Source organism: Zootoca vivipara, chromosome 16 (genome assembly GCF_963506605.1).
Source record: "Zootoca vivipara chromosome 16, rZooViv1.1, whole genome shotgun sequence".
Classification (NCBI taxonomy): Eukaryota; Metazoa; Chordata; class Lepidosauria; order Squamata; family Lacertidae; genus Zootoca; species Zootoca vivipara.
The window spans coordinates 463109-485668 of record NC_083291.1 but is presented as its reverse complement, the minus strand read 5'-3'; the positions used below and the strand labels follow the sequence as shown (position 1 = coordinate 485668).

Below are 22560 nucleotides of genomic sequence, written 5' to 3'. Positions count from 1 at the left end.
ACACTTCAAGCAAAGCGATTCAAGGTTAACAGTTAGTGCAGACGAGCCTTTGCACCCCCTCCCACGCTGTCCCTTATGCATTTAGACAGACCTAACAGGTCTGGGACAAGGGAATCCACTGTCTTTTGCAGAGTTACTAGCATACCTTCCCGGCCGCTCTCCTTCATTTTCTTGTCTTGCTCAATCAGCCACTTCAGAACCAGGTGACCTGCTGGATGCTCTGCAATATGAAGCTGTGAAAATAATAGGAAGAGTCAAGTCCCTGCAGTGCTTTTGCAAAACATTCATCTTGCGAATCGCGGTTTCCCATAGGAATGCATTGAAATGTCTTTTTTTGCCCCTGTGAATGCATTAATTAAATTTCAATGCATTCCTATGGGAAACCGTGATTCGCAAGACGAATTTTTCGCAAAACAAATTCGTCTTGCGAGTCACCAAAATTCGTCTCGCAGGGCATTTGTCTTGTGAGGCACCACTGTACTTCCCTTGCTGTATCACAATCTGTGCCTTTCGAAATGCCAGGAATCAGATCAAGGCTCAGGCATATTTAGAAATGCTGCCTACAAACAAAATCTGTTTTCTCCACATGACTAAGTGGTACATTAAGTAATCAGGGGTGGCCAAATGGAAAAAAAGCCATTCAGAACGTTTAAATACATTTAGAGGCCTGGCGGTTTGTTTAGACATTAAGCACTGGAGTTTCTACAAAATTTAAGCTACCCATCACCTTACTTTCACTTCCTTGACTAGCTATCTTGCCTGCCTTTTGATTTCTTAAGCAATTTTAGTGCTGCAGAATTAAAGATTTTTAGGTGGTTAAAATACGCGAAAGTTTTATCTGCCAAGTGCTTACAATGACATTACAAGCAGATATACCAATACAAAATTTTAAGATATTGGGTATAAATTATATGCAACACCCTCAGCCCAAAATATCTGCTTCTTTTCTCCAAATGCGTTCCTAAAATGCCGGTGTGCTTCGAGGTTGTAGGAAAGTACCATTTAAGCAAGAGACAAAATATGCCACACGCTGAAATTATGGAAATAAATTGTATATTTGGCATAGTATAGTCAGTGGTTCACACAACTATAAACCACAAAAGTAGTCTACTTACTCCAAGCTAGAACATTTACAACCTCATTCAGCTACAAGAAACGGTGTTATCGTAAGTTTCAGGAACAGGTTAAAAATAATGGGTTCTACCCAGCACTGCTAAGGGACCCAGGTGGCGCTGTGGTTAAACCACTGAGCCTAGGGCTTGCCGATCAGAAGGTCGGCGGTTTGAATCCCCATGACGGGGTGAGCTCCCGTTGCTTGGTCCCAGCTCCTGCCAACCTAGCAGTTTGAAAGCACGTCAAAATGCAAGTAGATAAATAGGAACCGCTACAGCGGGAAGGTAAACGGTGTTTCCATGTGCTGCTCTGGTTCGCCAGAAGCGGCTTTGTCATGCTGGCCACATGACCTGGAAGCTATACACCAGCTCCCTCGGCCAATAATGCGAGATGAGCGCGCAACCCCAGAGTCGGTCACGACTGGACCTAATGGTCAGGGGTCCCTTTACCTTTACCCAGCACTGCATGAGCAGAGTTCCACTTGCACGACGGGGCTTCCCCCCAGGCCTGGTTTTGAGCAAGGGGGGAAGGTTACAAGAGAGAAAGAAGACGATCTGTCTCCTGCATAAAAGCCTCCTGCCCAAGTGGAGCTGTGGTTCTGGACACAGCCCAACGATTTGCTCCTTATCATTTAAAAATGATCCAAAAATTGTACTTCTCATTCCTTCAGAATGAAAGAATTATTATGCAGTTCCTTCCAGCTGGATCCCAGAATCCCGCATGAAACTCAACAAGCCCTTCCCTGTAGTCCAGTGCTTGAAGCAGAATAAATTGGTTTATCCCAGTTTGATAGCCAAACTGCAGCAGATGCCAGGGAGCCCCCCCCCTCCTTTTCAGGCACAGTTACCTCCCCATCTTTGCCCCCTGGAATCATCTCTCTTGCCGCTAGGCCAGCAATGGCCTTCATCGCTGGCTGGACATCGCCAATGGCAGCCTTGAGGGTCCCCGTCACCATAATGAAGGTTGCCTTGTCCATCACCATTTCTTCAGCATGCTCCTTCAGGTACTTTAATAAGGCAGGAGAAACAGCTTCCAGAAGTTCACGGCGGCGAACATCTACGTCTTTTTTACTGTTGGAATAAAAAGCAGCTCTTTTACTGCCGGAATTTGGTTTGGTACAACATAATCCAGTCACTCCAAATTGTCCAATTTAAAATCCAAACATAGCCCTCCTCCTTTCTCCCCGGAAGGCACTAAATATAATCTGCATAAATGGAAAACTGGTTACGCTTTTACACCTCAATTCAGAACGCCACAGAAGCATCGGTGATTATACACATGGCAATGTTGTGATGAGAGGGAGCTGTTCAAGAAGCAAAAAATAATAAGCATGCAGAACCGCTCTTCTTTACATCGTAGCTGAGAGGTGGGAGGTGCATGCCAACAGGATTCCTTCCATCCCTTGAGAAATGGCTGGGTCTGAGGATTAACCTTCAGGAAATCATCAAAACACCCCGGGTAGTCCTGCTCACATTAAGAGCAGACCCTCGCCCACCCGCCACTGAGGAGGGCAAGCCTGGCTGCATCTGCACAGAGAGGCCCCTTTCTGAGAATCAGCACTGCTTGGGGGGGGGGGCTACACATGGGGCAGAGGCAAGCGCCATAATTGCAAGGGATGGAGAAATGGGATGCCACACACACAGTTCATGGTGGCTGCATGTGGCGCTCATAGAGAGAAACCAGTTATGGTTCCTTTATTCACAGATGGTGTATTTCACCTGTTGTTTGGGGGGGGGGTGCAGGGGGTGCGCATACTGTGACAACGAGGGCAGCTTCCTTTTTTTGCGCCTGGAGTATTTCTAGGCATATTTATTATGTTTAAATCCTGGGTTAGCCACTCTAAGATGCAGCAGGGTAAACGTGTGTTCAATGCAAGACATTTCCAGATGCAAATGTACACAAGCTTTCCTCTCCACACAGCTTTCCTCTCCAGCCTGCACTCTCGTTACCAGAAATGCCACGGGGAAAGCTCTGTTCCGCTAGTTTTGTTTCGTTCATATAACTGCTTCTCTGCACAACTGGCAGACAATGTTGAATTCGGACGTCCAAGTGGCATTTTCTGCTTACCTATAAGCATTTCCATCACCCTGTTCCAGGATTTTGATTATTGCTGGTGAGAAATACGCAGTATCCCTGGGACTTAGCAGGTACAAGAGGACTTTCCTTCCATATTTGTTATTTACAATGCTGGTTAAGGAATCACTAATTTCCTAAAAGACGTGGAAAAGCATTGTTAGCGGAAGATTGTTTTCAACAACCAATTTCATTTTTAGTTACTTGGAGAGGGATCACAATCTTGGCTCATAGGCCCATCCCAAACACATACAAAAACTGACTTAACCATGTGCACTAGACTGACAGTGGTATCCCTTCCACCCCCTTCCCTTGTATTGTTAAGTAAGTTTTCTCTTTTTATTTCTGCATGCTTAGAAAGGAGAGAATGTATATTAAAAAAAACACACCTTTAAGCATATCTGCACTTTAAGCATATCTATACAATTAGTATAAACTTCTTAGATGTGGATTAATGGCAAAACTATTTTGAGGAGTCCAGCTTTGTTCATCAACACTTATTTTATTCTCAAGTTAAAGGAAAGGTGTTCATCCCATGTGCAAAGTCTAACAAAACATCTATTTTAACTTCTTCTATGAACACATTCCTACAAGGCTCCAGCATGTGATTGCTGGCTGACTTCAAGCAGACTTGCCGTGAGCGCCAGTGCTTTCTATTTTGCACAGAAGCCTGAGGCAGCTGAAGCCACAACAGAACAGTGCCCCTTGACATTGCCTGGAGACGGATGCCTCAAGTGACAAGACTGCATTTATTAGACAGAGAGGTGAGGGTAGTTTGGGAAATAGGGATGAAATATTGCAAAAGACTATTACGTCCCTTATTTTAATGAAGTAGCTGTCAATGGATTCATATAGCACTACCATCTTCTATGAATGGTGTGCAGACACACACACACACACCCGCGTGCATTTTGCAGTTACAAGCTTGCCTAAGAATTCAACGCACAGGAGAACTAGATTCTACATAACAATAGGTAGCAAGTGATTCAGCGTAACTTGAGAGTTTCCAGCACACATACCATCTCAAAATCAAAGCAGTTAGTAAATGGCGTGTGCTATGACATTCTAGGCAACAATAAAACCACCACAATGAAGTTAGTTTTGTCCTACAAGAAAATAAACTTGAAATGTTTGAAAACCAGGCCTAAAAACAAGTGAGCGTTTCCAGTGTAATTGACACCTTGTTACTAAGTGAAACAGGAAATCTTGAGAATTTTAGGAAGTTAGATTACTTACAGATATAGTTAGCTGTTTCACAAGCTTAGTGTCATCAATGCAGTCAAATGCCGCCAGCAAAACTAAGTGTGAGAATTCGCCCTGAAATAGGAACCAGAAAGAAAGAACATCAAAAGACATAGAAGCCCAATTAACCAAGCAACTGGTCCAACAAGTTCATTTGTTAAAGATCAACAATGACTATTCATCTCACACAATAACAATTTCCATCATACTATTTCTTATGCACAATTACTGGGAATTAAGCTTCACTTAACTCTGAGAGACTTACATCTGAGTAAACGGGCTTAAGGTTTCATTTGAGGGGAATGTTGTATTAACAGAACAAAAAAACCCAGCCCTGTCATCATCCCTCAGTTGTTTCTGTGTAAAGCAGTCATTTCAAATGAAGAACTATTCCACAGAATAAAGTCTTATTTGGCATCAAGCTCAGTAGAACACAAATTTGTTTTAGTCAGGCCAAAAGTCACAAACACAAGTTTTCAACAGAAGTGAATGTGTATCTCAGCTGCACAGAAGTCCTGCTTCTATTTTTGGCCCTTTGCTATGGAATTTGCTTTTTGGTCTAGGTTCAAATCACTTCTTTAAAGTCATGTATATTGATGATTCATACATAAGCTTGAACACTTGAGAATAAAATTTCTCAATCCATGTAGTTCCAATTGAAAATAATGCCACAACAGTGACTTTTTGAAGCAGCACTCCTAAAGCCACACTTGCTTCCGAGTAAATATGCACAGGAGTCTGCTGCTCAAAATTACGAACACATCTTTAAAAATACTCACATTAGCTATTTTTTCAACAAAAGTCTTCATGGTTTTCATAATGACTTTTCTGTCCTGACAAGAGAAATGAAGAAAAACCAATAAATTAGTGTGTCAGGCAAAGAAGCTTTAAAACGAATGCAGAGCCGCTGCATGGTCGGGTTTCTGACTTCAGAATGTGCAACAATCCTGAAAATAGAATAGAATAAAAAAAATAGAATAAATCTTTATTGTCATTGTCCCTTTGCGGGAACAACGAAATTTGGAGGATGTCAAAGAGTCCAGGGTTCCGTGAGGAAGTACGTCATGCAATATCCCATTTCTCTCCCCGCCCTCCCCATTCTGCTCTCTATTAACTGCCCCCCCTTTCTCCATATTTATCTGTAATCTCATCTCTGCTCCCACCTCCTCCTTACTTCATTCTGTTTTTGCTGTTTATCGTCTCTACCTTCCCTTGTCCAGTTCAACTACACCATGCAATCTCTTCTAGCAATTCACAACAGGTCAAGGCAGCATGCCTGGCTGGCTGAGACATGCTGGAAAAAGACTGACACCCCCTGGATCCAGGGAGACGAAGAACACTGCAGACACAGAGGAAAACCTTCTTCTCCCGTCTCTTCTCTCTTTGCTGATGGACCATGTTCCACAAAGAGGCATTTTAGCTCCCTGTGGCAGGGACATCCAACTCCCAAGAGACTGCGATCTACTCCTGGGGGCGGGGGACTAGCAGTGATCTACCCATGGGGGGGGGGAGAGAAACACCAAAGTTGTTGAGCTTTTTTCAGGGTAGCAAGCCAAAGTTGTTCAGCTTTTTTGTTAGGGGAATCCGCCTGTTCTGCCACTTTTTTTGGGGGGGGGGGAGTGGCAGACTTCGCTGAGTAAAAAACCCGGCTGCAATAACTCCCTCTTCCGCCTTTGCAATCGTGCACAAGGACAAAGCAAGTGGGTGGGGGGGAGGTGCTCCTTTTCCGCCACAGAGGAAAATGAGCCCGCAATCTACTGCTAGCCCCAGGAGATGGGGATCGACCTGTTGGACATCCCTGCCCTATGGGATGCAAAATAAGCCAGCTGGTTGCTGCAACCAGCCTGTAAGTCTTCTGTATTTTGAGAAAGCCCTGGCAGAGATCCTGACAGCACTTCAGCTTATGTACAAGTCTCAGCTTTAAGCATTTACATAATGAAGACACAGCTCTCTCTCTCTCTCTCTCTCTCTCTCTCGCTGAAGTCTGAATTTTCAGCATGCTTGCCTAGGCACCATGATAAGCACTGTCATGCCATTTGAGGTGCAAGGCTAATCATAAAGCCTCCTTAGTACCTTTCACATACTAATTCTAACGAAAGGGTTGGGCATTTCCATTCTTTTATGTCTCACAATCACATTTGTCAAAGTCAGACACAGCTAAGTTGCGAGGGAAAAAGGCTCCCCAGTGAAACTTTTTAGAAAGGCCTCACCCATTCCACCCCCACCCCAATTCACACCTGCATACAAACCTTGGGGGTCCCATGCCACAGGCAATGTATGGCGACTCTGGCTCCATCGTGCGTGTGTGCCAAGTAGATTACAGATTCTCTGATTGACTCAATCATTTCCTAGACAAAGCCAGATTTAAGGAGATGGTTTTAATGAATTTAACACAAATCATCTACCATAATATAAATGGCATTATTCTGACCAGCTCTGTGGGCCTGCGATACCTTTCCTTACAAGCAGGAATGGAAAGTATTTCAAATTCTCATAACCAGAGTCATTCCAAGAAGAGCGACTAAAGAGAAACCCGAGGCCACCGGCATGACCAAGAACAGTGTGCTTTGGTCACAATCATCACAGGACTACCAGCATTTAATAAGGAAGAATGTCTAAGTTCAGGTATGCAAATGCAGCTGGAAAGAAACCAAGAGTTGAGCGCCCTGATCCAGCCCTGTCCTGCTTCAAGACATGATGCCTGGCAAGTTGTGCCAGGAAGCTGGGAAGGGTGTGGATCCTCTGGAGTGCCTCCGTTATACTTCAGATTCCTAATCCAGCAAGCGGAGGAGGCACAGGAGCTGCTAAGAGGCACAGCTCTGCAGAGGAGAAGCGCCTGGCATGCACTTGTACTGTTTATTCGTTAACATGAAACCAGATCGAAACCCATAGCTGTGGCAATACTTACCGATCTCTGTTTTGGCGTGGCATGGATAAAGAAGTCCAGAAAGACTTTATGCACCAACGAATGCTTTATCACAGCCTCCCTGTCAGATGAAAGAGGGGGGAAACAAACAGAAGTCTGTGCAGTACTTACATAATACTATGACAGAGAGCTCCTTGGCTCTCCAGATGTTGGCAGACCACAAGTCCCATTCACCCCAACCCCCATGGTCAATGGTCACAGATAACGGGAGTTGGAGCCCATCAACTTCTGGAGGGTCCCCGTTTCCCCACTCCTGCTTTCAGGAGAAAGAGAGGAGAAGCACTGGGGGCTTGTTTTGTTTTTGAAGGACCTTCCATGTTCCCACAAACAAAGGGCCACATTAAAGAAGTCATCTTGGAAAGATCTGCTGGCCTTTCACCAGCTTAAGTGTTTACATTCAAAATGGAACCATTTCCAAGTTATCTCAAGAGACGTTAAAAGGGATGAGCAGCTCTCCGCAGTTGGCTGCGATATGCCTCGTGCTAAGTTATTGCCCTTACTTTTGCGCCATTGGAGTCAGGATCTGTTTCATTTCATCCAGAATGGCCTCCCGCTTCTCAGGCTGAGCCTTCAACACTTCCTCTAAAGTTGGGTGTTCTGATGACTGAAATTAAGAAAAGCCGCTACTGTACACTGAATTTTAATGACATTAAAAAGCCAAAGCACAAGGAAGAAGAAACTTCAGTATCAAGCAAGTCTGCCATCCTCTTTTGACACTGTGACCTCATCAGACTCGGTTGAGAGGCTCTGTACATCCACAGGACCTCTGATAAACCACTGGCTTCCCTGTGACAGATGGTCCAGCTAGAACGTCATATTTAACTATTTAAGAGGGAACTGAAGTCTCCAGAAAGATCTAGACGAAATCCACTTTGTACCTAGTGACCAGAGAAGGAAGTTTTGTGAACAGCTTGAACTGCACTCCGTTTCCAAGGATACATTTGGGAGTTTATCTTGCAGCTCCACCTGGTCTTATTGACATACTAGAGGTCCTGATGAGACATATGGACCCCAAGATCTTTGTGTAGGCTGGAAAGCAAGCAAGGAGTTTAAAAATATGCAACTAAAGGGGGAAACACCCGTGTCAAATGCTCTGCCTGCCTGTTTTAATGCTGTAATTGGGACAAAAAGAAGAATGCACTAATTCATTACATTTGTACAGTATATTCATCCAGGCTTACTTTTGACCTTTCTGATCCATCCAGTTTTATTTACACAGAGGAGAATACTTTTTTTATAATGAAAGGGCTGCAAATAAGGGAGAACTGCCCCATTATTATTTCATTCAAGTGCGCTCTGCAGAGGTCCATCCTGAGACACTCTTGCCCAGGCTTCCTCAACCTTGGCCCTCCAGATGTTTTGAGACTACAATTCCCATCATCCTTGACCACTGGTCCTGCTAGCTAGGGATCATGGGAGTTGTAGGCCAAAAACATCTGGAAGGCCGAGGTTGAGGAAGTCTGCTCTTGCCTCTCAGTTCCAGCATAAAGATGGTCTAACCTACGACACCCCAATTCACAGCAATGCAGGGGTTGGCTTCCTACTCCCATATCCCCAACAGAACAAGGGAAGCTGTGGCTGAAATTACACCGATAGAGAATCCAGCAGTTGCACCTGAGTGCAGATCAGCACCACGAATCAGCTGGTGAAGGAATCTGACTTCTCTGCAAGCAGGGTAAGGATCACAGTGCAATTTGCAAGAGGGTCCTATTAAAAAGGCTGAAGTGGCTTCTATTCATGCAGAGCTTTTAAAAGGGTTCAAACAGCAGGTATAACTGCTTCTTACATTCACTTTGATGGCAGTTTCTAATTAGTGTGCAAAGTGGAACTCCTGTTAATTGGTCTCTCATTAAAGATATCCACATGTGATCTGTGAGTCTTTAATAGAACATGATGCTGCAGCACATAATGAAATAAGAATTCAAGTAATAGCATATTAGTACACATGGTTTCAAAGCTTTTAAAAGAACTTCATTAAGCTTAATTTTTTATATAGGAATTAGAATGGCTCTAGCCAGATTCTCAAACATGAAAATTCCTACTAAATCCACTCCCTTTCAAATGTAAGCTAATGATTACTTTTTAAATCCTTAAAAAAGGCAATTGGGGGGGGGGCATGGAACTAAACTGAAGTCAAATGTTGTATAGCAAATTCAACTTTTAAGACTTCTTTATATTGTACCGGAACTATCAATAATTGCAAACCAATCAACTTGAACAATGCTCTCCAGAGATCTCTAAATTCTGCAGGAATCAAATACCTATTTTTGTCTATAAAGACTTTGCATTCAAGTTTCACACCAGACAAATTAAAACATAGTGGCAGGTCGTTCAAGTTGGCCTCTGTCATTTAAGCAGAACCAACGCTTCTTAATAAAGTCAACCTCCAGAGAAGGGACCAAGTAAACATGTGTTCAGGTGCCAATACATTTTTGAAACAGCTAGAGCAGATCTATGCATCAGCTTGCTCTGTATCCCAGTTTTAATGAAGTTATCAAGATGTTAACTAGAATCATGGGAACGGCAGGTTTGCTCATCAACAGAATTCCTAGTTTTCATAGTGGCAAAGTCAGTACTCCCAAGCCCCCCTCTTCATCCTTTAGCCCCTAGTATGCTCTACTCTGCTCTAGCGAAGGATCTCAAAGGTAGGAAGGAAATTCTGGTGGGCTGAGACACAAACAGCACTGACTGCATGTACAGGGCACAGATGCAGAGGGGGCCCCCTTCAGAGCTCTAGCTCTGGAAATAAAACAGCAGTATTTCCTTTCCCATTGGCGACCCTTCCTTTTCTCTCCCATGGCGCACTGTATCCAAAATCTCAAAACAATACTGTGGGGGACAGCTGCAAAAAAGGTTTGTGGAGAGGAAGCTGCCTCGATACACCACCTTGTAGACCTGGAACGTGTTCCCATACAGCTCCTCGGTCAACATGTTCCTCTGCTCCAAAATGGCTTTGTCGTTGTAGGCGTACTCCACCACAGCCGATGCTTCAGCGTGGCGCAGCATCTTCCTGACCTCGCCTTTAAAGCTTTTGATTATCTCTGCAATTTGTGGCTTCGTTCTGTTTCAGGAATAAACATGGATAGTGGCTCAGCATATTGGAAAAGAAAAGCGGAGCAGAGACTTTGAGCAATCACTTATTAAACACAACTGATTTTTAATTCTTTTTCAATGGCGGGGAGAGAAGAGAGACTCTGATCCAAACTTTGGTGCCACTAGCAAGGGGACGGAGTTGTCAGAAGGAGCGGAAACTTTTGCCACCTTCCTCTTCCTTTGGGGGACCCTGTGGAGTAGTGCTGGGAACTGCAGGGGAAGGGATGAAGCAACAACCGTTGACTTCCCTTCCTGCGACAGCCAGGTCCCTCTGTGAACAGGAAGAGCCATTCCATTCATGGAAGGCAGCCTGGATCCAGCCCACATTTTATCTTACTGTTTGCGAGTGTTACATAGAAGAGAGAGACACCAGCATCAGGCCAATCACTGAGTGAGTGTTTGGCTCTGCTTAGTAGCCAACTGTGACAAATTGAAGCACTTTTAAAATGTTTATTTCTGCCCGGCTGGCAAAGAGTTAACCCACCTCCAGCCTGACTGGCATAGAACTCTGATGGGGGCGGGACTGTGCCAGGTTTGAAAGGAGGGAGAGTCGGTTTGGTGAGTTAGGAGGGAGAGGGAGGAAGGTGTGGTGTGGCGTTATGTGGTGGCTTATATGAAGACAGTTAAGAGGCTAGGAAAACTTAAAGTTAAATGTTTGACTGAGTTTATTTTGTACAACTGGAACAAAGCTAATTAATAAATGACACGTTAAAGAATCACTTATGTTTTTAACACAATAAAACTTCATCTCTGTTTTTGCCAACAAGAGGTCCGTTTGTATTTTTCCAGCGAGGTACCAGGACTCACAGCCGTGGTGACTCAAGAGAGGGCCAAACTCACCTCAGGCAGGGAGGTGGTGGTTTGTGTCCTGAAGTTACACGGAGGAGGCTTAGAAGGGTAACCTGAGGTGCCAAGAAGTTGCCAGAGTGCCTAGGGCAAACTTCTACAGTGGGGGAATCCAACTGAGGGAGACCCTTTACAGGAGGCAAGAGGTTATTCCTGGGGGACAGCCTAGAGTTTCTTAAGGTACCAGGCCACGTAGGCTGGAAGGCTCTCCTTACTTAGAAACCCATTAGGAAAAGGGGTTTATTTTTGAGGCGGCAGGAGAAGAGGGTGGGTGTTTTCCCCTCTGGATTCCTGTGTCGCAGTGATAGTAAGGTAGAGTGGGACCCGGGTCGTCACATTTTTGGTGGCAGCGGTGGGATCGAAATTCAAAGCTCACGCGCCTAGTTTGGTTTGAGTCTGTCAGGATTTTCCTGTGAGGAAAATGACTCATGTAAGAAAACCCAGAGAGGCAAAAGGAGATGAAAGAACGGAAGGGGCTGAGGGAAGCCCAGGTTCTGAGGTAGAAGTTATGAAACTACGAATTGAGATGGCCCGAATTGAAAGCGAGAGGGAAAAAGCCAGAATTGAAGCTGAGGAGAGAATGCAGTCCGAGAGGTTAAGGGTTCAATTAGAACAGGACAGAATGAAGCTTGAAGAGATACGTTTGCGATCAGAATTAACTAGTAGCCCAGTTAATAATGATAGTATCGCAATTAATTTAAAAAGGTTCCCCAAATTTGGAAAAGACGATAATGTCGAATCGTTTCTATTTACCTTCGAACGCGTTTGTGTGGAATTTCAAATACCTGAGGAGAACTGGATGCTTTATTTAAGACCTCAAATTTGTGGGATACTAAGCGAAATTTATGCTGACCTGAGGGAAGAAGAGCTGTCAAGTTACCAAGTATTTAAGCAAAGGGTCAGGGTTCGATGTGGACTCACGGCTGAACAAAGCAGAAAGGCTTTTCGTGAGGCAAAAAAGGAACATAAAGAGACTTATGCCCAACTAGCTAGCCGCTTAGATAAATTACTTGACAGATGGATTCAAGGGAGTGGAGTGAAGGACTTTGATGAGTTAAAACAATTAATTTGTTTAGAACAATTTTTTAAGCAAATCCCTAGCAATTTACGTTGGTTCTTGAGGGATAAAAAACTGAAAACTGTGGCACGGGTTGCCGAGGTCTTAGACGAACTACAAGGAGATTTCAATGAAATAGCATTCCCAAAACACTCACAGAAGGGTAATCCATGGAGAAACAGAGAAAATAAAGACAGGCAAGAAAATTTTCCTGTCAGGGAATCAGTTTCTGACAAGACAGGGTCTAAGAAAATCACTTGTTTTTTCTGTAATCGTGAGGGCCATGTACGTGCCAGGTGCCCCCTGCTGGTTAAGTCGCAAACTACACCTACTGCAGCTAAACAAGTAAAATTGATAATGCAGTCACAGGAAAATAGCTCGCCTCAGACAGAAGGCTCAGAGAAATCAGACAGTCCAGCTGAGACTACTTCTAAGGTCTTACAGGTCTGGAGGGCTGAGCAGGAGTGCAACCAAGATTACATGGAGCCAATTGAATTAAATGGTCAGTCTTGTTTAGGTTTGAGGGACACTGGAGCAGAAGTCTCACTGGTCAAATCACAATTTGTTCCAAAGGAGCAGTACCTCAAGGGTCAGTCCTATGGTTTAAAAGGCATATGGGGCCCACATTTTGAAGTACCATTAGCTGAAGTTGATATTACCTACAAAGGATTTTGTGGCAAATGGAGAGTAGGAATCCTAAATGAGTTGGAGGTACCCTTTTTAATAGGGAATGACCTAGCTAGTCAGAAGCACCGTATTCAAGTGATAACTAGGTCACAGTCTCAAGTCACTGAGAGTAATCCTCCTGCAGTTATAGAGTCACCCATAGAGCCTGGTGAGGATGAAGGGCTGATTAGCGTGCCAGTGGTCCAGGAGCACGGTGCCCAATTCTTGAGTGATCAAAAAGAGGATGAAACTATAAAAGAGCTGTGGGGTAAAGCACAAAGTCCTACTGCAGAAGTAACTGTGGAGAACCCCTGCTTATTTACCACCATTGAGGGAAGACTGTATAGAATTTCTAGGAGGAGGAAAACTGCTGCTGTTTGGGAAAGGAAGAAACAGTTAGTGTTGCCAAGAGCTTACCGGTTGCAAGTGCTACAAATGGCACACGACGCACCCTCAGCAGCGCATCTAGGCATTAGAAAGACTAGTGATAGAATCCAAGCAAGATTTTACTGGCCTGGGATGGGCAAAGACATCAAAGAGTATTGCAAGTCCTGTGTGATCTGCCAAAAAGCAGGCAAAAGAGCGGACAAAACGCGAGGCTTGTTACAGTCTATTCCTGTAATTACTGAGCCCTTTTCCAGAGTAGGAGTGGACATCCTCGGGCCTATCTCCAGAGTTACAAAAAGGGGGAATAAATTTATTTTATGCCTCGTGGATTATGCTACGCGCTATCCAGAAGCAATACCTCTGAAGGACATTGATTCCAAGACTGTAGCAAAAGCCCTCATGTCGGTGTTCTTAAGGCTGGGATTCCCCAAAGAAATTATAACAGATTTAGGGACATCCTTCACGTCCAAGACCATGGAAGAGCTTTTAACTCTTTGTGGAATTAAGCATGTTAAAACTACGGCTTATCATCCACAGTCGAATGGCTTGACGGAGAAATTTAATTCGACCCTGAGCCGGATGCTAAAAACCTATTCCATCAATCATCCTAACGACTGGGATGAGAGGCTGCAACACTTCCTATTTGGTTATCGCGAAGTGCCGCAGGAGAGCACAGGGTTCAGTCCTTTTGAACTCCTATTTGGACGACAGCCACGAGGACCCCTAGACTTGATGAAAGCAGCGTGGTCAGGGGAGGAGCAGATCGACAGCCCTGATGTTGTGACGTATCTACAGGAGCTGCAGAGCGACCTTCAAGAGCTACGGGAGCAAGCTGCTCACAACTTGCAACAGGCACAGCGTCGACAGAAGCAGTGGTATGATGCACACGCAAGAGACAGATCTTTCCAGCCCGGTGACAGTGTGCTCGTGTTAAGAACAAGACGTCGAAAGAAGTTGGAGATGTCGTGGGACGGTCCCTTCAAAGTGGTCGAGAGGATATCGGCGGTGAACTATTTGGTAGAGTTAGATGGGGAAGGGAACCGATGTAAGAATTTTCATGTAAATTTACTTAAGCCTTATTTTGACAGAAATAAGTTGGTGTTACAAGTAAAGGGGAAGATGACCCAAGGAATTCATTTAACTGGGTGGGGAGAGCTGAGGAATGGCACAACTCTAGCAGAGGTGTCATTCGATGAAAGTCTGACCCCAGAGAAAAAGGAGCAGTTAAAATTAGTCCTTGCTCAGTTTGCCCAGATCTTCTCAAACATCCCAGGGAGGACCAGCCTAGCAACTCATGTAATAGACACAGGGTAAGCACATAAGTGGGAAGGAAAACATCATAGCGGACGCCTTATCCAGGTATTTTTGAGAGGTATAGAATGGTGCAAAGTATTATATGAAACGGTGGTAACCCTAGCAAAACATTTGTGCTTAGGCGTTATAATCTAACACATGTCAAACATGGTTTATTTGTGTACAAGTTTATGAGATGTTAATTTAGTTGACTTTGTAATATGAGTGTTATAGAATGCATTGAAGTAATTTTAACCCCAAGCCCATTGCTTTGGCATTGCTCTAGTTAGTTAAGAGCAAGCCGACGCAATGTCTTTGTGGTGTGGGAGATATGTGACAAATTGAAGCACTTTTAAAATGTTTATTTCTGCCCGGCTGGCAAAGAGTTAACCCACCTCCAGCCTGACTGGCATAGAACTCTGATGGGGGCGGGACTGTGCCAGGTTTGAAAGGAGGGAGAGTCGGTTTGGTGAGTTAGGAGGGAGAGGGAGGAAGGTGTGGTGTGGCGTTATGTGGTGGCTTATATGAAGACAGTTAAGAGGCTAGGAAAACTTAAAGTTAAATGTTTGACTGAGTTTATTTTGTACAACTGGAACAAAGCTAATTAATAAATGACACGTTAAAGAATCACTTATGTTTTTAACACAATAAAACTTCATCTCTGTTTTTGCCAACAAGAGGTCCGTTTGTATTTTTCCAGCGAGGTACCAGGACTCACAGCCGTGGTGACTCAAGAGAGGGCCAAACTCACCTCAGGCAGGGAGGTGGTGGTTTGTGTCCTGAAGTTACACGGAGGAGGCTTAGAAGGGTAACCTGAGGTGCCAAGAAGTTGCCAGAGTGCCTAGGGCAAACTTCTACAGTGGGGGAATCCAACTGAGGGAGACCCTTTACAGGAGGCAAGAGGTTATTCCTGGGGGACAGCCTAGAGTTTCTTAAGGTACCAGGCCACGTAGGCTGGAAGGCTCTCCTTACTTAGAAACCCATTAGGAAAAGGGGTTTATTTTTGAGGCGGCAGGAGAAGAGGGTGGGTGTTTTCCCCTCTGGATTCCTGTGTCGCAGTGATAGTAAGGTAGAGTGGGACCCGGGTCGTCACACCAACCATAGTTTTGGGTTGCTTGGTACAAATCCTGCCCCTCTCCAGGGCTTCCAGGCACTTGCACCAAACTTCAAGGAGAAGCAGAGTCTTGTGCACTGAACTAGGTTTTAGAGGGAAAACAGCACGTGCAAGAGAAGGCCTGCAGAGCCAGAAAAAGTCTACGGAAACCTTACCAAAGAAGCTGCCTATAAATGACATGGCATGACTCTTCAACATACAATGATGCTATGAGCTGCTTTAGAGACACATATCCAAGCCATACCCACCAAATCGGCATTTTTCAGACTTGGCACAGACATCATTAGTATCCAGAGACTTGGGAGAGACAAAACCAATTTCTTTGTCTTTTGGAGCCAGAGGACTTTAGACACACAAGCATTTTCCAGAGCAGTGCCATGATCTCAGTGGGATCACGAAAGGGAAGGAGTGGGTTTCAATGACCTTACCTTCACATTGCGTTCTGCCCAAGCCCATTTCATCTTTTCGACAACCGGGAGACACAAGAGAGTAAGCTGAGCAAGGATTGGAAGCCAAGCACCACAGTCCAGCTCTCTCATTCTCTCCTTTACACCCTGTTCTCTGGCTTGACTTCCCTCAGAAGTGGAGAGAAGCAATGCAGGCAGAAGCATAGAAAAGGGAAAAACCTACCCATAGGCTAGAAGCTTCTTCACCACATTTCTGGAATACTTGGCTTTGCTTAGTTCGGTGAAACTATCTGTGGGATGAGAAACCACCATAAGAAGCTGTAAACACAAAGAGCTCTGAAGGCAAGCCATTTGTTTCTGGAAACTGTACCTTTCAATTCTTCAAATACTTCCTGCCTTTGCTCTGCATTGCCAAACTGAATGTAGCACTGGATGACACGGGTCGAATCGTGAGCAAACGCCATCTGGGGGGATAAATGGTTCCCTTTAGATGAATCATTCCCCCAAAGTCATTTAGGCAGCATTGCATTTCAACAGATTTATCTTCACGGTTGGCTTCAACAAAATTCCTAAATGTTGTCTGCAGCTAACTGGGGCTGCCAGAACATAATACACTCCCAAGGAAATGAACCGTGTGAGTGTGCTGGCTTTAGGCAAGTAAACAAACTAAGCCAATTTGGGGGAGGGGGGAATGCCTCTGTACTTTTCACCGTTCCAGCATTTGGCATTTCAAGCGCTCCTACAACCTGCATCATCATCATCATCATCATTATTATTGATACATAATAGAAACACTTGCAACACAGCAACACATAGTAGTAGTAGTAGTATCAATTGCATCAATAGATGCATTTGAATTATGGTGCTGGAGGAGACTCTTGAGAATCCCAAGGACTGCAAGAAGATCAAACCTATCCATTCTTAAGGAAATCAGCCCTGAGTGCTCCCTGGAAGGACAGATCGTGAAGCTGAGGCTCCAAGACTTTGGCCACCTCATGAGAAGAGAAGACTCCCTGGAAAAGACCCTGATGTTGGGAAAGACTGAGGGCATAAGGAGAAGGGGATGACAGAGGACGAGATGGTTGGACAGTGTTCTCGAAGCTACCAACATGAGTTTGACCAAACTGCGGGAGGCAGTGCAAGACAGGAGTGCCTGGCGTGCTATGGTCCATGGGGTCACGAAGAGTCGGACACGACTAAACAACAACAGTAGTAGTTAGTAGTAGTAAAAGAGGTGAAGCATTCCAGTACAAGACAATACAGTGAGTTGGATCCAGAGAATGGGATATTCCCACTTCCTCTTCCTGCTCCAGCTACTTGCAGCTGCTGAGAAGCTGTGTCCTGGCCTTGGAGACCTTTGGGATACTTGGCAGGTAGATGAACTGTTAGGATGACCCTTGGGCCTGGGAACAGACCTTCCACTTGCCCCCCCCCCCTCACATGGAGGGGCAGCAGAACCAGACATGCCCTTTCCCCATTATTACAAAACCCCAACCATTTGAGAGTCATGTTTCAATGTATTCTGCTATCCTTCTTACATTTTTTATTTTCCCACGAAGCAGCTCTTGGAGTTCACTCAACATCTTCTCCCGCTTCTCCTTCTCACATTTTTTCCTACAAAAACAAGAAAATCTTAAGACGATGCAACAATTGTTATTATTTTTCTTGACGAATGAATTATCTTGTACTTCAAGAAGTTAATTGGCATCTAATGTTGGAAGACTAACATGTTAAAGTGCTGTCCAGAATCAACTGAGAGCAGCGTAACAGCATTATAGCACTGCAAATGCAAGGGGTGGAGGTGGCCTGGGCTTCTACACTCAAGGCAAACACTTAACAACAGGTGACAAACACTGCAGGGTACTCAACTCGCAGGTAGCCTCTTTGTCCAAAGTTTCTTTTGTAATATGTAATCCTTTATACATGCTTCAATGAAGGACACATATTAATCTGGATATAAATGAACCTAAAACACTGATGTACAACCTCAATTTTATAATCCTTTTAATGTATAATAGATTACTGTGTTTTATTTTTCTGTTGGAAGCCGCCCAGAGTGGCTGGGGAAACCCAGCCAGATGGGCGGGGTATAAATAATAATAATAATAATAATAATAATACTTATCCACCCAGACAACTGCAGCAATAAACCGTGTCGGTGTGTGCCTTATACTGAAGTCTAAGGCAGGACAAACTTTTTTCCTTCGTGAGAAGAAAAAACAAGTACAGTGTTAAGTTCAGGAAAATGCAGCGCAAGTCGTTCTTACTGCCTCAGAGATTCCCAAATCTGCTTCCCCTTAAGCACCACATCATAGTTGGCTTTGTCATTCAGCTGTCGGCTCTGCTTCAGCTCCTTCTTCTTCTTCTTGATGTCGTCCCATTTAGGCTTCTTAGGTGCCGACCCTGATGACAAAAATGAATTCATTGTGGAGCACACTTTAAGATTAATCAAACATCACACAAGTTAATGAACAAATAGTGCCAACTGTTGAATGCAGACTGCTCTGTTCATGGGATCTTCTCCGACAGCAATACTTCCCTAATCAATTTTTGTCAGCTGTGCCTCTGTTTTAAATTCCAAGAATGTCAGTCTGGAGGAAAGCACCAGCTTTTTAAAACTGTTACAGCTTATTTTGAAACAGCAGCCTGTTCATTTACATGATACCAAGTTGAACCATGTATACATATAGCCCAGTAGGGTAGACTCAGGCAAAGGCTCTCCAGTGACTCTCCACCTTTCCTTAATCTCCAGGTGCCAAAGGTTGAACTAGCAACCTTTTCTATACAAAGCACCTGCTCGTTATCATGGAGCTCTGACCCATTTTTATCGTGATATTACAGGTTTGGGTTTTACCCAAGGCAAGCTCTGAAAACTCAGGACGTAACTAAAATCTGAACCTCAGGCTCATAACTCATGCTCCTGACCATCCATCCTTGCGACATTTATAATAATAATAATAATAATAATAATAATAATAATAATAATAATAATATATTTATACCCCGCCCATCTGGCCGGGTTCCCCCAGCCACTCTGGGCGGCTTCCAACAAAACATTAAAATACAGAAATCCAGAACATTAAAATACAGAAATTACAATGGCAAGTGTGCTGCTGTCAACCTTGGAACCAAAATCGTGACTGGCTGGGTATTATTCCAGGCGTTGTGTGGCTACTGCTGATGTTAGGAGGGAAGCTTGGGGTGGTTTGGCTGCAGTGACGTTGAAGCACAAAGAAGATACAAGCCAAGCAGCAGCCAAACTGTCTAGCTTTGCAAGAAAGTCAGGCAGGGCCCCGTCCTCACCCCCCCCCGTCCCCGTGGCCAAGCTAGGAGGGGGTGGGACCTACCAATCAGTGGTAGAAACTCAGATATATAAACTAGGTGCCAAATGGCTCCCTAAATCAATGTTACAGCCATCCAAATGGAATGTCTAGTTGCCATTTTGGGGCAAGATGGTGCTAAAGTCTTATTTTTCAAAGGATGGACTGTGATTGATTCTCAGTTGAACAGTTGGCTAGTTCAGATAACAACCTTGAGCAGCATTGAGAGCTTGGAGAACCTAAAGAACAAAAATCACGTGATCCAGGGACAGTCCACATATATTATTGGCCTATTCCGACATCTTTTTCGTAATGGTGACTGCTCCTGTTCTGGCGGCACAGAAAAAGCCGTTTGATTTCTGAAATTCCTTCTGATTGTGCATATAACTGATAGAATTCTACAGGGTGTGTTGTTAGTGTGTGAAAACAGGTGAGATCCAATGATCCCCACATGGTGGAGACGTCGGGCACTATTCTGGCGCCCAGGCATCTTCACTTGCTTGCAAGTGGAGAATAGCCAGGTGCAAAATGCGCCTGGTTAATTTGAGCACTGGGAAGGCCCTACGAACCACAACTTTTGACTTCACTACCAAGGCCAGCATAGCACTGTGGGGCCCTGCTTCAAACCACTGTCTCAGCTCTAAACGCAAGTTTTGTGCAGAGATGAATCTACAGCATGCAGGCTGGTCACAAGTCACACATTCTTCAAAAGAAAACATTCACCATTAAGATGTGAACTTCTTATAGCTCCTAATCTGTATAGGTACCCAGGTGGATTGGAACACTTAAATTTTAAAAAAAAAATCACACAATACAAAGTGATTTGATGGCTTTGATGGTGTTTCTTGCTTGGCAGGGGGTTGGTCTGGATGCCCCTTGTGGTCTCTTCCAACTCTATGATTCTATGATAAAACCATAAAAAACACCTCAAATAGGGACAACTAAAGCTACTCGGTAAGCTAAACCAACTAGATAAAATACTCAAAAGCCTGGGCAAATACAGGTCTTGAGCTGGCACCCCAAAAATGGCAACTTCTATGGGGATGGCATTCCACAAACAGCCCTGTCACATCATCAATAGATTGTGGACAGTAGACACCTTCAAATATCTGAAAACTTGCACATTCACTGAGACATTTATCTTTCTTTGATCAATGTATCTTTTAAAAAACAAATAAACCCAAGTATTATTCTCACCTCCTTCTTTATCATCTTGAAGTTTGCGCTTCCTGGTAAATTTTTCTGGTGGTTGTTTACTCTTGAATTGTTTCACTCCAGTTTTACCAGGCTTTTTGTTTCCTCTCTCAAATTTCTTACGTTTAAATTTAGGCTTGCCATCTTCACCTCCTTTTCTATTGAATTTGGTTGGAGGACCAGCATCTATTTTAAGTTTTCAAAAGAGGTAATTTCACAGAATCAACAACTGATCAATTTGTATTCAATATGTGTTATATTATTCCAAGTCCAACTTAGATATTTCAATTCAGGGAGGATAAATGGAAGGGCAAAAGGCAACATGGGACAAAAACCTTAAGATGGAAAACACATAATGTACTTGGATATTTTGTAAAAAATATATTAAAAATACTTTTTTTGGTAAAAGCGGCTTATTAGATTAGTTTTTATCTAACAATCCCTACCATTTGGTGGACTTACATACAGTACATGGCATACAGCTAATATGACAGAACTTTCCCCCAGTGGATATACTTCGAGTTACCCTTTATCCCTGCCATTGGTGTGCTTAAGGCAGAATCACATGAAACAGTCTTCCACTTTGTTTGTAACAGTGATGTTAAAAGAGTTATATGAAATTTGTGGATTGTCACTTCCTAAGCGGGGAAACTGTATTGATCCTATACATTCATACCTTAATTTAATAAATAAAAAGTGCCTACATGGTTTTTTTTAAAAAACAGTCTTCCACTTTCCAAGTCAGGTTTCTTCATATAATTATGGTGAATAGAAACTGGCCCACACTCTCGGAGAACAAATTCAAATTCCGACTAAACAGCAATGTCTATTCATCATTAGAAACGTAGAAGACATAACAGGATACATTATTTAATGGGAATAGAATTTGGATCAAGTGGACATACTGTACTGCCATGCTGGGGGGGGGGGGGGAACAGCAACCAAAAATGCTGTCACTACTTCTGCTAAAGTGAAGAAAGGATTTTTTTATTTAAAAAAAAAGCAGAGGGACTACAAATTACAGTATGGTGCTCTATTACTGTTGTTGTTGTTGTCATTTGAATTTCCCAGAGGTCTCAAGGCGGTTCACAGAATTATTTCTGTATGTGTTAAATTTGTATTGCACTTTTCCACCAGATGGTGCACAAAGCAATAATAATAATAATAATAAACCTCCGCAAGATCTCCGCCAGCGACCTCCACCTCCCAGCCAGAATTATTCTCTTCCCCAGACACTGGCGATGCGGGGGGGAGGGTCCCATAAAACACACCCGCGACCCCCGGGGTCAAGCCCTCCCGCGACCTTTGCCTTCGCCCTCGGAGGGGAGGCCCGTTTCTTCCCCCCCCCCCGCCGCCTCACCCTCCTCCGCCTTCCTGGCCAGCGTCTTCTTCGCGGGGCCTCTTCCTCCTCCTCCGCCTGCGGGTCCCCTCCGCCTGCGCTTGGCTTCCATGGGGCTCCTCGTCCGGAAGGAAAAGGCTCTCCTCAGTGGGGAAACGCTTCCTCACTTAGCCGCACGTGCCGCCCGCTCGGCGAAGTCTCCAGCGGCACTTCCGCTCTCTCCTCAGCTTTTTCCGGCGGAAACTCGCTCCCATTGGACGAAGGGGGCCTCTCATCGGTCAGCACTTCCGCTTCCCAGTAGAACGCCGGCGGGATGGTCGGCAGGGGGCGCCTTTCGCTACTCTCCCGCCCTCTAAAGGGGAAGCGGAAGTGACGGCCGCGCGCTGGCTGCTCCCGGGAACCCGGCTGCTGCTGCTGCTGCTGCTCTCGAGCTTCGGCGAGGCCATAGACGTAGAAAGGACAGAGTGACCCACAGGCACGCCCGTCTTCC

At 44.4% G+C, this 22560-nt stretch overlaps 1 protein-coding gene across 1 annotated transcript in view; it reads right to left on the bottom strand.

The window, feature by feature from the left end:
• The window catches only part of PUM3 (pumilio RNA binding family member 3), a 28745-nt gene extending 6461 nt beyond the window's left edge, over positions 1 to 22284 (bottom strand). Inside the window, exons 1-15 of the mRNA XM_035141023.2 lie at positions 22092 to 22284; positions 20735 to 20917; positions 18485 to 18620; positions 17756 to 17831; positions 16588 to 16681; positions 16441 to 16507; positions 10241 to 10415; positions 7855 to 7958; positions 7337 to 7415; positions 6678 to 6776; positions 5208 to 5261; positions 4423 to 4503; positions 3181 to 3323; positions 1961 to 2183; positions 146 to 233 (exon numbers count right to left, since the gene is read on the bottom strand). Coding sequence (XP_034996914.2) covers positions 146 to 233; positions 1961 to 2183; positions 3181 to 3323; positions 4423 to 4503; positions 5208 to 5261; positions 6678 to 6776; positions 7337 to 7415; positions 7855 to 7958; positions 10241 to 10415; positions 16441 to 16507; positions 16588 to 16681; positions 17756 to 17831; positions 18485 to 18620; positions 20735 to 20917; positions 22092 to 22182 — 1693 coding nt within the window. The 5' untranslated portion in view covers positions 22183 to 22284. The remainder of the gene's footprint in view (positions 1 to 145; positions 234 to 1960; positions 2184 to 3180; positions 3324 to 4422; positions 4504 to 5207; positions 5262 to 6677; positions 6777 to 7336; positions 7416 to 7854; positions 7959 to 10240; positions 10416 to 16440; positions 16508 to 16587; positions 16682 to 17755; positions 17832 to 18484; positions 18621 to 20734; positions 20918 to 22091) is intronic.
• Positions 22285 to 22560: the final 276 nt, after the last annotated feature.